The sequence below is a fragment of the Squalius cephalus genome, assembly GCF_949319135.1.
Source record: "Squalius cephalus genome assembly, chromosome: 24".
Classification (NCBI taxonomy): Eukaryota; Metazoa; Chordata; class Actinopteri; order Cypriniformes; family Leuciscidae; genus Squalius; species Squalius cephalus.
The window spans coordinates 11,107,356-11,122,098 of record NC_137145.1 but is presented as its reverse complement, the minus strand read 5'-3'; the positions used below and the strand labels follow the sequence as shown (position 1 = coordinate 11,122,098).

Genomic DNA, 14,743 nt, shown 5'->3' with positions numbered 1-14,743 from the left:
TAACGGTTTGGATTCTCAGCAGAAATTTACAAACGATCCGTTTGATCCAAAGAATGATTAACAAAATATGATTTGATTTTAGGGATACACTACATACTGGTATCTGTTTTTTTATTTATTTAAAGTTATTGGTGGATATTCACACATTTGAGACAAATCCATACATGCATTTATTAGGACAACTCATTTTTCCTAAAAAAAAAGGAAAGAAAAAATAGAAAATATTTCCAGTTAGCACTCACAATACACTATATCCATGTATTGCATTTCTATAGATTCATTCTTTTTGACATCATCACTCCACAGGTGCTACAGAATGACATCAAACAACAAATATAATTTTAGTTATCATTTTGAAAAAACTAAGGTCCTCGCTTTTTCTTAAATCATCACCAGACGTTTCATGCATTCATAAAAAATAATCATAATAACCTTCAGCATCTTAATAGTTGGTTGAAATTGTCCACTGGTTTTTCATCAATTCCAACAAAAGGCTTGTGCTGCCCTTAAAGTCACAGTCGTACTTTCAACAACGTGAAGTGCTCAATTAATAACAAATCCTTTTCCTCATATTGGTCCAATTTCCAAAAAGGGACCGTAGCTATAAATTATATCATGTACTTGATTTCTCAGTAGCTGAACATCTGCGGTGCTGCAGTGGTCTGTTGTTGAGGAGGTCCTGTGACTTGCGGCTGAATCTGATGCCTTTGCTCTGGCAGTGGTTGTGGCTGTTCTGACGGTGCCTGAGCGGACTGAACATCCGTCTGGGTGTCATCTATGGTGGTGGCATGATCTCCATCGGCCGGTGCGACGGGCCTCCAGGTTAAAGCGGGCTGCTCCAGCTGGTGGGAGATGGGGTTGACGAAGGTGGTGAGGTTGATGAAATGTGCCACTGATTGCGGAGCCGCGGCCCCCGTGGACCCCACCGCCTCTGACTGGAGATCTGCTGGACGGTTGTGCAGCATGGCTGAACCGCTGACGGCGTCGAAGGTCACGGTGAGGATGGAGCTGTCCAGGGTGAGGGAGCGATCGCTCGGAGCGAGGTGGCTGACGGCGACAGGCTGCAGGCTGCTGAACTGGGCGGGAGCGGGTGTGGTGATGGGAGTCACAGTGATGTTGGTTAAACTGACCGAGCTGGAGGGGGCTGGAGGGGCGCTGGGGTCAGCCAACACTACCACCTGTGTGTGAACATTTGACAGAGGAGATTATTCAGTATAATTTAAATTAAGCAACATCTAAAAAATCAAATGCACAACCAAATTGAAATATCTGTCGGTTTTAAAAGTCCAGGAAATGGCATTCACAACCCATTCTACTCTTTTGATTTTATCCATCAGGAATTGATTAGATCTAGGGATACTGTAGTGTACATATTGGTACCATCTCGGTTATCAGACAATGTTAGAGCTTTTTATATGTATCAGTATTGGTTGATATTGGATATTTATTTGGGCATGCTCATTTTCTCTATTTTTACATTTAGTCAAATTTGAATATCCATTTTCACACTGTACATTATAATGTAGCGATATCTAAATTAACTTTTGTAATTTTAAATCACTGATTTTAGTGTTTTTAAGTTACTCTACTGCTCAAAAGTAGGGGGTCGGTAAGAATTTTAAACAAATTTTGAACAAATACTCTTATGCTCACCAAGGCTGCAATTATTTTATCAAAATTTACAGTAAAAACAGGAATATTGCAAAATATTTGTTACAATATGAATATATATTAAAATGTAATTTATTCCTGTGATGGCAAAGCTGAATTTGCATTTTGTAACATTGTAAATGTCTTTACTATCATTTTTGATCAATTTAAATGCTCCCTTGTTGAATTTTTCATTTCATTAAAAAATCTTACTGACCCCAAACTTTGAACGGTAGTCTATGCTCAATTTTGTTTTCATGTTGACTTTAATGGGAGAAATGCTAAGAGATAATTTCTGACGGAACAAACCTGCTGAATGCTCTGCACAGCAGAGTTGGTTTCATCTCCCACGGTGTTCGAGAACTCAGTGGTTCTGCTGGTGAAGTCAGCGTACTCGTCTGAATCAGACAGCTCAGACTCGTGAGGCAGGAATTTTGCCCTCTTCTTGGAGGGATTGGAGTTCCTGGAGACTTTTTCCACAGCGAGAGAGCCTTTCTCCAGAGTCAGAGAGGGCTGAATAACAGAGAGAACAACAAACAGAAACCAAATAATGAAAAAAAAAACAATGAAATGTCTCTCAAGTCAGAGCAATAGCCTTGTGGATAGCGCTCCGACATGTGGCGCAGATGAGCTTCAGGCGACCAGAGTTCGAGTCCTGGCTGTCCTGTTCCCCTCTCTCTCCACCCCATTGCTTCCTGTCTCATCTACGCTATCCTATCTATTAAAGGCATTAAAAAGACCAACAATATAACCACAAAAAAAGACCCTATCCTCCTTTAATTTTCATTCTCTGTCTATCATCATGCAATACAGGTTGTTAAAAGACAAACCTGTGCAATACTAATGGTAGAGGCGTCGACTGTTGACGGTTCTTGAAGATCAAAGTCACCCAATCGTACAGTCACAATCTGAAAGATCATATGAAGCTTAGACATATGGCTTTCCATAAGCTCAAACATTTTAAAGGTGTGATCAAAAAATGCCCCGCATATGACATGCGGACAAAAAATATGTATATCATGGCCACAAATGAACAATTAGTTAATTACTAGTATAGTAGTAAATAATTAGTTAGTTACGTCAGGACTTTTACTAAATAGTTCCCTCATTTTAAGTAAATCACGCACACAATATAATAATTTGATCCCTCGTTTTAGTAAATCATGGCCACGTTGTAAAAAATTTGTTACATTGTTTTAGTTAAATCAAAACAAGGGAGCAAATTAGTTCAATGTGGTCACGATTTACTATAACAAAGGAACAAATTAATTAAAGTTGTGGAATGAATTCCTAATTCGTGGCCACGATATTATTATTTTTTGTCTGGATGTCATGTGCGTGGCTCTGTAAATATGAAATGAAAATGTCTTTTAAAATTAATCACTATCTTGGGATTTCATACTCATTCATATTTTACTTTCATAAATTCGTTAATTTTTTTTCGACCAATTTACTCTGACTAAAATAGCATGTAATTTACTCAACAAAAACAATATTTATTTGATGAAAACTTATAGTTATCTTGAAAAATTTACATTTTGAAAAATGTATAGTTTATTTATTTAAACCTTTATTTACAACCCCAAATCAAGAAAAGTTGGGACATTTTTGCATAAAATGCAATAAAATCAAGAATCTGTGATTTGTTCATTCTCTTTCAACTTTATTTAACTGACAAAAGTACAAAGAAAAGATTCCCAATGTTTTCACAACAACTTAATTGTATTTTTAACATATTTCGATGGCTGCAACACACTCCGAAAAAGTTAGTTAAAAAAGTTTAAAGAGAATTAACAAATCACAGATTCTATGGCATTTTACAAAACGTCCCAACATTTCTTGATTTGGGGTTGTAATTTAAATGTGTAAAATGTATAAAGAAATGCATTTTTCAACATATGTCTTCTATCATTGTTAGTTATCTTTAATATTATATAATATCTTTTTTCTAGTCATATTACATATCGTGTTTTAAGTGAATTCTCATTATTTGTCATTTTCGTCTCTCATCTCATCTTTCATCTTAATTATCATTGACAATATCAAAAGAAAAATAAATATTTTAATCGGTAATGTCATTAACCCTGGCGGCGTGTGGTTGTTTCTCACCTCTGGGTGTTTGCGGCGCATGTGGCGGTTCATGGAGGCACGTGTGGAGACTTTGGTGCCGCACAGGTGACAGCTCTGAGCCTCCACCTTCTCATGGGTCAACTGCATGTGTTTCTGAAGCATATACTGCGTCACATACTTCTTGTCACAGACAGCGCAAGAAAACGTCTTTCCAACTGCAAAAACAAGACAGACGAGAGTAAATATTTGACTGTTTTAGAGTAATTAAACCAAACTCTGTGTAATATTTCAGTGACACGTACCTGTATGAATAAGCTTGTGCGTTTCCATTGTGTTTCTCTCACTAAATGTCTTCCCGCACAGCTCACACATAAAGTCCTTTGTGCCTGAAGGAATACATTATTATATTTTGAATACATTTTTGCAATATGTATCATATGTAACATTAACATTAACATTATATATTACAGTATGATGTGATCCTCACCCGTGTGTCTTTTGTAATGCTTCAGCATGTTGACTTTCTGGGCAAATTTGCGGTTACACTCTTTACATTCATATTCTTTAATTCCCTTGTGCAGTTTCATATGATGCCGTAGAGCATGTTTTGTCTTCATGCCTGGAAAACACAGATGCATTTATGTCCTAATCCAGTTAAAATTGAGCTACATGCTGCGTCCCAATTCGCATACTATCCATCCTTAATAGTAAAATAGAATTATTGTGTCCAAAATCGTAGTGTTGAAATGAGTATTCCAAAGATACCCGATTGGTCTACTTTTCCGGTTAGAATCCGAAGTGCAGATCCGTGCACACTCTAACGGCTATGGACGAGAATTTGAGTAGAACTACAAACACAAATAAAAAGTGTTAAAAAACTACAAACATGCCGGATGTGTGAGTCCAGAGGCTAAGAAGTGAGGTTTAGATAAAGGGGTTTGAGTGATTTATTATCAGTATCTAACCTGACGAAAATATATTTTTACACTGTTATCCACATTATATTTCATCTGCAACAGCATTGTGAACTTTTGTACAGATAAGTTTGGTCATTAACTTTTGAATGCATCATTATGCAAATTGCAAACCCATGACTGCCAGATCAACGTCCAAAATGGTATAAATTAAATGTGGAGGATTTTAACTGTGACAAGATGATTGGCAGGGCAGTTTAAAACATGACAGGATGCACATAACTAAGTGACAGAGCTGTCCGTTAAAGACGCAATTCTGACAAACTTGCGTACTCCTCTGCTACACACTCAAAATGATGTACTTTTTCTTCACAAAAACAGTACATAATTTTAGGGTATAGTATAAGTAGGTGAACTGGGACGCAGTGACAGTGTTTCACATTAATATGCAAGGTGTATTATGGGATGGAGAGGGAGATAAGTGTCCGCACCTTTCCCACACTCTGCACACAGGAAGTCTCTGACGTTGTCATGGACTCTCAGATGTTCCTTTAGCATGTCTTTCCTAGCGAAGGACTTTCCACACTGATCACAGCCATGGCTTTTCACACCTGCAGCGGCCAGAGGGTTTATCACTTTTAATTAAGCCTTGTCTATAAAATGTAAGTGATTAAATACTTTAAAAATCAAAGCAATTGTTCAGTTTAGAGCATAATATCTATTTTTTCTACCTGTGTGCTATACCTGTAGAACTAAGACTCACCTGTGTGGATGATTTTGTGCCTCTCCAGGTTGCCGATGCTGTTGAAGATCCGTCCGCACATGTCACACGGATGAATGTATCTGTGAAGAAAGGAATGGCATTTAACTTTCCTGCAAAAAAGAATCTTAAATGTTTTTCTACAGACTCGTGAAGAAGCAAATATTTGAAATCCAATCTCTCTGTCTTACTTCTGCACTGCAGGATCGGGCAGGTGGTCTCGGTGGATGACCAGGTGAGCGTTGTACGTGGCCTTCAGAGCAAAACGGCGGTTGCACATTGTGCAGTTGTAACCTTTTTCCTTATGCATGTCCATTATGTGTTTCAAGTAGTCACGACCCTTGGCGAATGTCACCTGATGAAGGTAGTTGAAAAGTGGTGGAGAGAGAATGAATGTTCATGATAAATAAATAAACTATTTTGCTGGGAATATAAGATTAAGCAACATCATGAAAATCACATGATTTTTAATGTACATTTTTATTTAGCAATTAAATGTTTCTGTGAGAAGAGAAGAATGGCCAGACTGGCTCAAGCTGATAGAAAGGCAACAGTAACTCAAATGACCACTCGTTACAACCAACTTGAACCAAGGTATGCAGAAGAGCGTCTCTGAACGCACAACACGTCGAACCTTGAAGCAGATAGGCTACAGCAGCAGAAGACCAGACCGGTGCCACTCCTGTCAGCTAAGAACAGGAAACTGATGCAACGATTCAGATGAGCTCACCAAAATTGGATAGTAGAAACATTGCCTGGTCTGATGAGTCTCAATTTCTGCTGCAACATTCATACGGTAGGGTCAGAATTTGGCATAAACAAAATAAAAGCATGGATCCACCTGCCTTGAATCAACAGTTCAGGCTGGAGGTAGTGGTGTAATGGTGTGGGGGATATTTTCTCGGCACACTTTGGGCCCCTTAGTACAATTGAGCAATTGTTTAAACGCCACAGGCTACCTGAGTATTGTTTCTGACCATTTCCATCCTTTTATGACCTCATGTACCCATCTTCTGATGGCTACTTCCATCAGGATAACATGCCATGTCACAAAGCTCAAATCATCTCAAACTGGTTTCTTGAACATGACAATGAGTTTACTACACTCAAAAGGCAGATCTCAATCCAATAGAGCACCTTTGGGATGTGCATTCGCATCATACATGTGCAGTCGACAAATCTGCAGCAACTGCGTGATGCTATCATGTCAATAGGGACCAATATCTCTAAAGAATGTTTCCAGCACCTTGTTGAATCTATGCCATGAAGAATTAAGGCAGTTCTGAAGGCAAAAGGGGCTCCAACCCAGTACTAGCAAAGTATACCTAATAAAGTGGCCGGTGAGTGTATATATAATACATAAAAAAAAACATCATTTCGAGACATCAGAACAGTTTAATCAATTATGACATAAGCTCCTACTTTACCTGACATTTCTTGCAGCTGTATTTGTGATGTTCAGGATCGTTCTTCTCATCTTCCTCATCAGAACTGTCGTCACTCTCCTCCATAGAGATGCCAATCTTTTTAATGAAGTCCTCTCTTTCCTGCTCGTCCATTAAGGCGATGTCCTGAAAGAGATGGTTTTGGACTTCATTTAGAGTACACCACAACATATGAACTCTTTTTAGAGTAGTCATTATGCTCAACTAGCTAACTAACTTTTTTAAAATGATGCTTTAAGCATTTAAATGCCCCTTGGGTATTGATGTGACGTAGTGGAACCTATTTATTCAGCACTTCCATCAGGCTGACTAGTCAACTGGTCATACTTGATAATGAAAAGATAATTTTGCACATCACTATTCCTCACCTTAAAGTGTACATGTATGTGATCTCTCAGGACGTCCACACGGAAGAACCTGCGGCCACAGATCTCACAGGTGTATTTCTTGTCCCCGTGGGTTAGTAAGTGTTTGTTCATGTTACTCCGACAGGAAAACACCTTGAATAAAAAGTGATTTATTTTATTTATTTATTCAATGCTACACAGATCTGATTTCAACAACAAATATGGTGTCCTTGGTCTAGGAACACCACCTTTCCACAAATGGGACACGCCGAAGGCTCCTTTCTGTATTTGCTTCCCTCCTCCCCGTTCGCTTCAAGCTCCTCTCGTTTCATGTTTTTCGGACCTGTGGAAAAGCAATGGGTGGTGAAAGCCATTAGTGCACATACAGAGCAAGTGACATAATGGTTGATGGTCTTTACCTACAGAAAAGGACAAAGAAAGTTAATGAGGCCTAGAAACAGAGAAGTCAAGTAGAGCAGATGTTTGTGTTTATTTACTGATTAGATAAACAGACTTTACCTGCCATTTACTTTCAAAATGACTTTATATGAATATTCTACATGGGCACAGAGTATTTTCTTGTTTTATTTGAAGCAGCAACGTTCATAACTCACCAACAACATGCCGCCTCTGGTGGTCCTGCATGACATCTTTGCGGTAGAACATCTTATTGCAGATCTCACACGCATACAGCTTCTCTCCGTGTTTCTTCTTGTGCTTGGACAAATTACTGTTAGTGGAGAAAAACCTTGAACATATCTCACACTGGAACGTTTTGTCATCTGCAACGAGAGGGAAACATACAAAATAGATGTTGTGCATACGGTCAAATACATATTGTGTTCGTTTGTACGATACATTTGTAAAATAAATTTCTAAAGGCGTGTTTTATAACTCAAAAAAGTCAAATTGTTAATAATTAAGGTCTCATTAGTTAACATTAGTTAATGCATTAACTAATATTAACAATCAGCAATATTTTTACAGCATTTATTAACCTTTGTTAATGTTAGTTACTGTAATAAAAATATTGATGTTCAAGTTAGTTCACAGTGCATTAACCTATGTTAACAGATGTAGTTATGGTAAGATGTAGTAGTAAATGCTGAGATTAACATTATTTATTTATTTAAGATTAATAAATGCTGTAGAAGTATTGTTCATTCTTGTTTGTGTTAACAAATGAAATCTTATTGTAGTGTTACCGTAAAATGAAAACTTTTCATTTAATTAATTACATTACATAGTGAATTAAACAAACAGCTCAAAAAAGTAAATTGACCAATAATATAATAACTTAATAAAAAAGATATAATAAAGTATTATTTTTAATAAAACACAAACATTATTATCATCATCAATAATTATGTTAAAAATTATTATTAGTAGTAGTAGTAGCAGTATTAATAGTATTATTTATTATGTAAATTTGAATAACTCCCCATAAATATAAAACACAAAAATGTACTTATTATAATGAATGAATATTAAAATGAAACTTTTTTTTTTTTTTTTTTACCTGTCCTGCAGTTATGAAATCTTAAGGCATTTTCCACTCGGAAGGATTTCTCACAGGTTGAACATTTGTACCTATACTCTATATCAGACTAAGAAAACACACACAAATAAAACATATAAAAGACACACAGATATGTGTAAAATGACATTTTAAAACATGCTATTTTTAACTATCAGTAAACATGAAATTATTGGTTCAAAAATTGCCATACCTGATTCTTGCTGTGTTTGTAAGATATATGCTGTTTAAGACTCTCCTTTCGACTGAACATCTTGTCACACTCATCACATTTAAAACACTTATCACCTGTAAGTGACACAAAAGTATTCAGTATATGGCACATCTAATAACCTCAGATTGTGTTATGCAGTGTGATCAGTTATTTCCAGAGATGATGGGAGAGTTACCGTGGGAACGGATGTGTCGGTTGAGGTTGCTGCTGTTCTGAAACACCTTACAGCAGAGGCAGCACTGGTAAACTCTTTTATGATCACCACCCTGCCGCAGAGATCGCCTCCTCACACCAGGTCTAACAGAAAAACAGGGTCAAGAATTGTTCAAGTGAAATTACACAACTGTTCAAAAGTGTGGGGTCAGTAAGATTTGATCATGTTTTTCACCGTGGCTGCATTTATTTGAGCAAAAATACAGTAAAAACAGTATTATTGGGAAATATTATTACAATTTAAATTCCTGTTTTCTATTTTATTCCTGTGATGCAAAGCTGAATTTTCAGCATCATTACTCCAGTCTTCAGTGTCACATGATCCTTCAGAAATTATTTTAATATGCTGATTTGGAGCTCAATAAACATTTCTCATCACTGAAAACAGTTAATATTTGCCTAATATTTTTCTGGAAACATGATACATTTTTTAGGATTCTTTGATGAATATAAAGTTATATATATATATATATATATATATATATATATATATATATATATATATATATATATATATATATATATATATAATATTATTTAAAGTAGAAATCTTTTGTGATATTATAAATGTCTTCAATGTCACTTTTGATCAATTTAATGCATCCTTTCTGAACAGAAGTATTTCTTTCTTTCTTTCTTTATTTAAATAAGACAAACCCCAAACTTTTAAACAATAGTGTATGTGTTTAAAAACCCAGAGGATGTGACATAAGTGAATTGTAAAGGTTGTCCTTACTTCCCAGAGGATATGGGGGAGCGTGTCACCCGAGATGTTTTGAGTGGCGGGCCGTCTCCAGCCACCATGACCTCTTGGACATCCAGTACAGTAAGGGGAACATCAGGAGCCAAAGTACTGAGAGGCGGCTCACCAGATGCAGGAACAGTGGATTCTGCTAGATGGGAAGTGAAAAATAAAGCTCATTCAAACAATTTTTCATGTGTTACTTCTCTGCAAAACGTGCTTTAAAGGGGTCATATAATGCCATTTTTGTACAAGCTAATATGATTCTTTAGGGTCTAAATTAAAAGTTTGTAACATACTTTAATTAAAAATTCTCATTAGTACTGTAAGAAAACACTCATTTTACCTGGTTAAAAACAGCTCTGTTTTCAGCACGCCGTTTAAGTGCATGTGTCTTTAAATGATAATGAGCTTTGCTCACCCCGCCCCTCTGTTCTGTGCTTTTTACTGAACCAGCTTTTTACTGAACTTGTTTGTAAAGCAGTCTGGTGTGTGAAATGATTCGCTCAAACATGAAAGCATTGACGTTGATCGTGGGGAATATTCCCTTCGAAAACCAACTCAGCCACTGCGTCTTCAGCTGTACGGATTTAGGAACATCAAAATGACTGCTGTGTTCCTTATTACACCCAAGAACAGAACACCACAATCGCTTAGACGACATTCTGCTCATAGACAGTGCTCCAGCTATCACAACAATGACCTCGCCGATCCGCGCGGACTATGATTGACAGCTCGCTCACGAGCGAGGGCGGGTCTGTGTTGAAATGCTCCTGTCAATCAACAATCGTGGGAGGGGTGTCGATTTTGTGACGTCACAAAATCGAACGGCTTGATTCAGGAGAGGGGAAAACATATAAGAAGATTTTTAAAAAACCACTGGATAGATTTCTATCATTTTATGATGGTTGTGTACAGGCACTGCCAACACACGTTTCAGTACAATCAACTTGTAAAAGTGCATGTACCATTATATGACCCCTTTAAAAACCAATCAAACCCCTTTATACCCCTGAAATCCCCACCTCACCTTGATCGGAATCAGCTGATCCACTCGGCGCAAGTTTCTGTGCTTTTGTCCGTCTTGGTCTGCCTTGTTTTCTGGTTGGCTCTGGTGGGGTGGGGGCAATGTTGGCCGTGTTGTTTTGGGGTAGCGCCTCTGCAACCTGCTGGACAGGTGCGTCTGCAGGGGTTTGGCAGAGCAGTTGCTCTGGGACAGGAAGGGTTTCTGTTGGTGGCCCCTTCGCCAGAGGGACTCCAGGTTTGCAGGACACCATTTCTGAAGAGGCAAAATGATAAATTACATCATTAAGTGTACGTATACTGCACACTGCACAGATACTTTAAAGCACACATACCTGTTGGAGGTGGAAGTACAGGTGACCTAAGAACAAGCCGATCCATTTTTTTGGCATAAAATGCCCCATACCAGACTCTCAATTCTGTTCCGGGCAGAACATCCTGAAATGGAGGAAATGAAAAAACAATTCGAATAAATTGCCATTTGAAGTTTAACAGAACACTGCAATAAATACATTTAATTTTACAATCTAAGTCACTATATAACCACAGTGCTATTAAAGGAACAGAAGTGACAGTGCGGTATCAATGCACCTGTGATGTATTAAAGTAAACATCATCATCTTGCTGGTAGGCCGTCAGATTTTGGTGTTGGTGGTCTGTGGCAGGCCGAACCAACATCATCCAGTTACAGTCGTCTTCATTGGAGGAGTCAAAACACACCACCGATCCGTCCTTCTGGAATATCTAAGATGCACAATAGAGAAAACATTAAGTATAGGTCATGTGGTTAGGAGAGACATATTAATGGTCTATTGTTTACCTTTAAAGGAAATGCACCCTCAATTTGAAGGCTTGGAACCCTCTTGGCCTCAAAAGGGCCAAATCGAGTCCTTTTAACCAGCCGTCTAAGTACAAACACGCCTTCGTTCCCCTCCTCAGCTGATCTGATCTCCAAGCTGTCTGGTAAGGATGACCTGGAACATGGACACTGATTATGTTCTTAAGTTAAAACTTCATATGCAGCCAAAAGTGTGGAATAATTAAGAATTTCTTAATCTTTTAAGAATTTCATAAGATGTTTCTTATGCTCAAGTAGGCTGTATTTATTTGAACAAAAATACAGTAAAAAAAAAAAGTAAATAGAAAACAGCTTTAAATGTTTCTTGAGCAGCAAATCAGCATGTTAGAATGATTTCTGAAGGATCATGTGACGCTGAAGACTGGAGTAATGATGCTGAAAATGTACCTTTGCCATCCCAGGAATAAAATACATTTTAAAATATATTAAAAAAAGAAAAGAAGGTCCTTAAAACTGTAAAAATTTTAACTGTATTTATGATCAAATAAGGCATCCTTGGTGATCTTAAGAGATAAATGTTTTCTCTTAAACAATCTTACTGACCCCAAACTTTTGAAGGACAGTGTACAGACAAAATTTATGATATTTAAATTTGTAATATATGTAACTAAATGTTTTTTAAATTAAAATTGTACAAATTTTACATATGTATGAACATTAGCTTTTCATCTCACAATCCCCCTGCAGTTCTTCCATTAACCCCAGTTTGGGAAACCCTGTCATAATGTAATGCATAGGCCTACTGTTATTGTCACAATACAATTCAGCGATAAATGTCACAAAGGCACTAAGAAATTCAAGCACCTAGTCCAAGAATTTCCCATTAAAAGAAATACCAAGTCATACTTATATACTGTTAATAAACATAAGACAGTCAATATGTGACCTTTGAAAATCACACATATGACCATCTAATTGTACTCTCAGGTCAGTACTCTCAGGAGGTGCCAAAACCCCTTTTCAGGGTATTTGGCCAAAAGCCACCCATGTCCGCTCACCGTGCCCGACTTAGAACAAATGAGTCCTTCACTGTGACGATGGGTCCCAGCTCAGGACACTCAGAGTCATGGTACTGCCCGCAGTCCTCACACCCTGCAGGAAGAAGAGTCACATGCAATATTATGCCATGTACTTGAGTAAAACAAGCTCACTAGTGACAATAATGTTTCATGCATATTCATAAACAAGCAAGATTATAGTTGTGCACTTACAAATAAACTCATCTGGTGTCTGCTCTGCCATTCTGACACCCTAAAGATGATGCATCAAATATGTACATTAGTTTTAACACCTGTAACAGCATGCTGTCCTTATGATAGTTATTAATAACACACACACACACACACACACACACACACACATACATATATATATATTTATACATATAAAACACATCTGAGACCATTTTAAATTATATTTTGAAACATATGACATTAAAATATTAAAAACATGCAAGTTCTTAGAAATATAAACTTTTTTTTCATGTTCACTACATATATTGGAAAAATGTAAAACCATTTTCCACAAATATTATTTAATAACTAATAAATAAATAAAAAATCAGCTTTGGTAAACATCCAATTATTAAAGTACTAAAGTAATTTGTTACAAATATAATAATAATCAAATACTATGTCAAATAACTTATGCTATAACATTTGCCTTTAAAATTAGGCTTTTTTGTATATATATTTTACCATATATTATTTTTAATATATATTATATATATATAAATGACATGAATTTTAAAAACGTTCATTGGGTGTATTTAAGCATTTGGTATGAACTGGGTTTTAAATATATTTTTTATATAACTTTATAAATCTGGACTAAATATATGCCTAGTATGTATAAGGAGAATATTATTTGAAATAATACGTTTAAAATTAGAAGTCCTTCAGGTCTAAATGCAAAAAACAATTAAAAGCACTTTTCCATTATAACGTTGTGTTGATTGCATTGCTGACAGTCAACAAAACCCATTACACAATGCAACAGATTTTGTTGATGCTCCCAAGATCAACAATCACAACGCATGACGCTCTTTATCAACGCCGTACAGGGAGCTGTCCGCGAATGAAACGCCTGTAAGCAGCCAGGGAAAGAGTACAATACGGACCGATGCGGACAGAATCCGTGATTTGGGAAGATTTCAAACTGTAGCCGGGTTTTAACTCCGATCTCAGGCTGCGCTCGCTCTCTTTCAGCAATGCAAATGTAACAAAGAACAATCGGCATGGCGGATGGAATGGAGACGCAGCGCTCATCTGGAGCCAGAGCGTTTGAAAGCGCAAAGCACAACAAACTCGCTTCGCTCACACTTTTCATTGCTGCTGTACCTTTGAATGAGGAGCATTTGGGGATTTCGTTCAATGCGTTTGAATATAACTACCTCACAAGTTTAGCATAAAGTCATTACCTGTTTTCCAAACGTCTACACATTTAGTGAATCCTGACTCCGGGTTCCAATCCGCTCCAGAAACCGCGCAGGACCGGAAATAAGACCCGCGAATTGCATTATGGGAAGTGTAGTTTTTCCTCATACGGACCACCGTAAGATTGTCATCAATATTACAGCTGATTAATTATATTGTAGAGACACACAAAATAACATGTCTGACTCTGAATCCTATTTTGACAGCAAAAACGAATGCAGAAACAAACGAGTTTTCAGTCAGTGTTTACTGCTCAAACCAATAGATATGTTAATGAACATAACATAAGCACAGGCTTACATTCATTATGCACAGATATCAAGGTCTTTGTCACTTTTTATAACAGAACCGTTCAGTTATAATGTCATTTTGTAGGATAACCAGGAAGCTAATCAGCCATAGGTTCCCTCAGGAAGTTCCTATTGGGTTCGAGAAGTAACAAAAGCTCTGTTTAGCATTACTTGAAAAGACTTTTGCATTAGCAACACACATTACACAAACTCATACATCAAATGTGAAATTTAAAGCTTTATT

General features: G+C 37.0%; 1 protein-coding gene across 4 annotated transcripts; it reads right to left on the bottom strand.

The window, feature by feature from the left end:
- Positions 1-80: 80 nt before the first annotated feature.
- On the bottom strand, positions 81-14,263 carry prdm15 (PR domain containing 15). Of its 4 annotated transcripts, none has more exons than XM_079861090.1 (24): positions 14,194-14,263; positions 12,986-13,025; positions 12,773-12,866; positions 11,736-11,889; positions 11,507-11,659; positions 11,251-11,353; positions 10,923-11,171; positions 9,887-10,043; positions 9,113-9,234; positions 8,917-9,011; positions 8,706-8,793; positions 7,801-7,968; positions 7,435-7,529; positions 7,208-7,339; positions 6,822-6,965; positions 5,586-5,749; positions 5,398-5,477; positions 5,126-5,245; positions 4,208-4,339; positions 4,023-4,106; positions 3,760-3,935; positions 2,481-2,558; positions 1,960-2,163; positions 81-1,178 (listed from the first exon to the last, which is right to left on the bottom strand). In XM_079861090.1, the coding sequence occupies exons 2-24, from the start codon at positions 13,014-13,016 to the stop codon at positions 630-632; spliced, it is 3,372 nt and encodes a 1,123-aa protein (XP_079717216.1). In that variant the 5' UTR covers positions 13,017-13,025; positions 14,194-14,263; the 3' UTR covers positions 81-629. The 4 variants fall into 4 exon arrangements, with proteins under 4 accessions (XP_079717216.1, XP_079717217.1, XP_079717218.1 ...); XM_079861091.1 differs by having other exon boundaries at positions 9,887-10,040; XM_079861092.1 differs by lacking the exon at positions 2,481-2,558.
- Between the last annotated feature and the right edge of the window lie 480 nt (positions 14,264-14,743).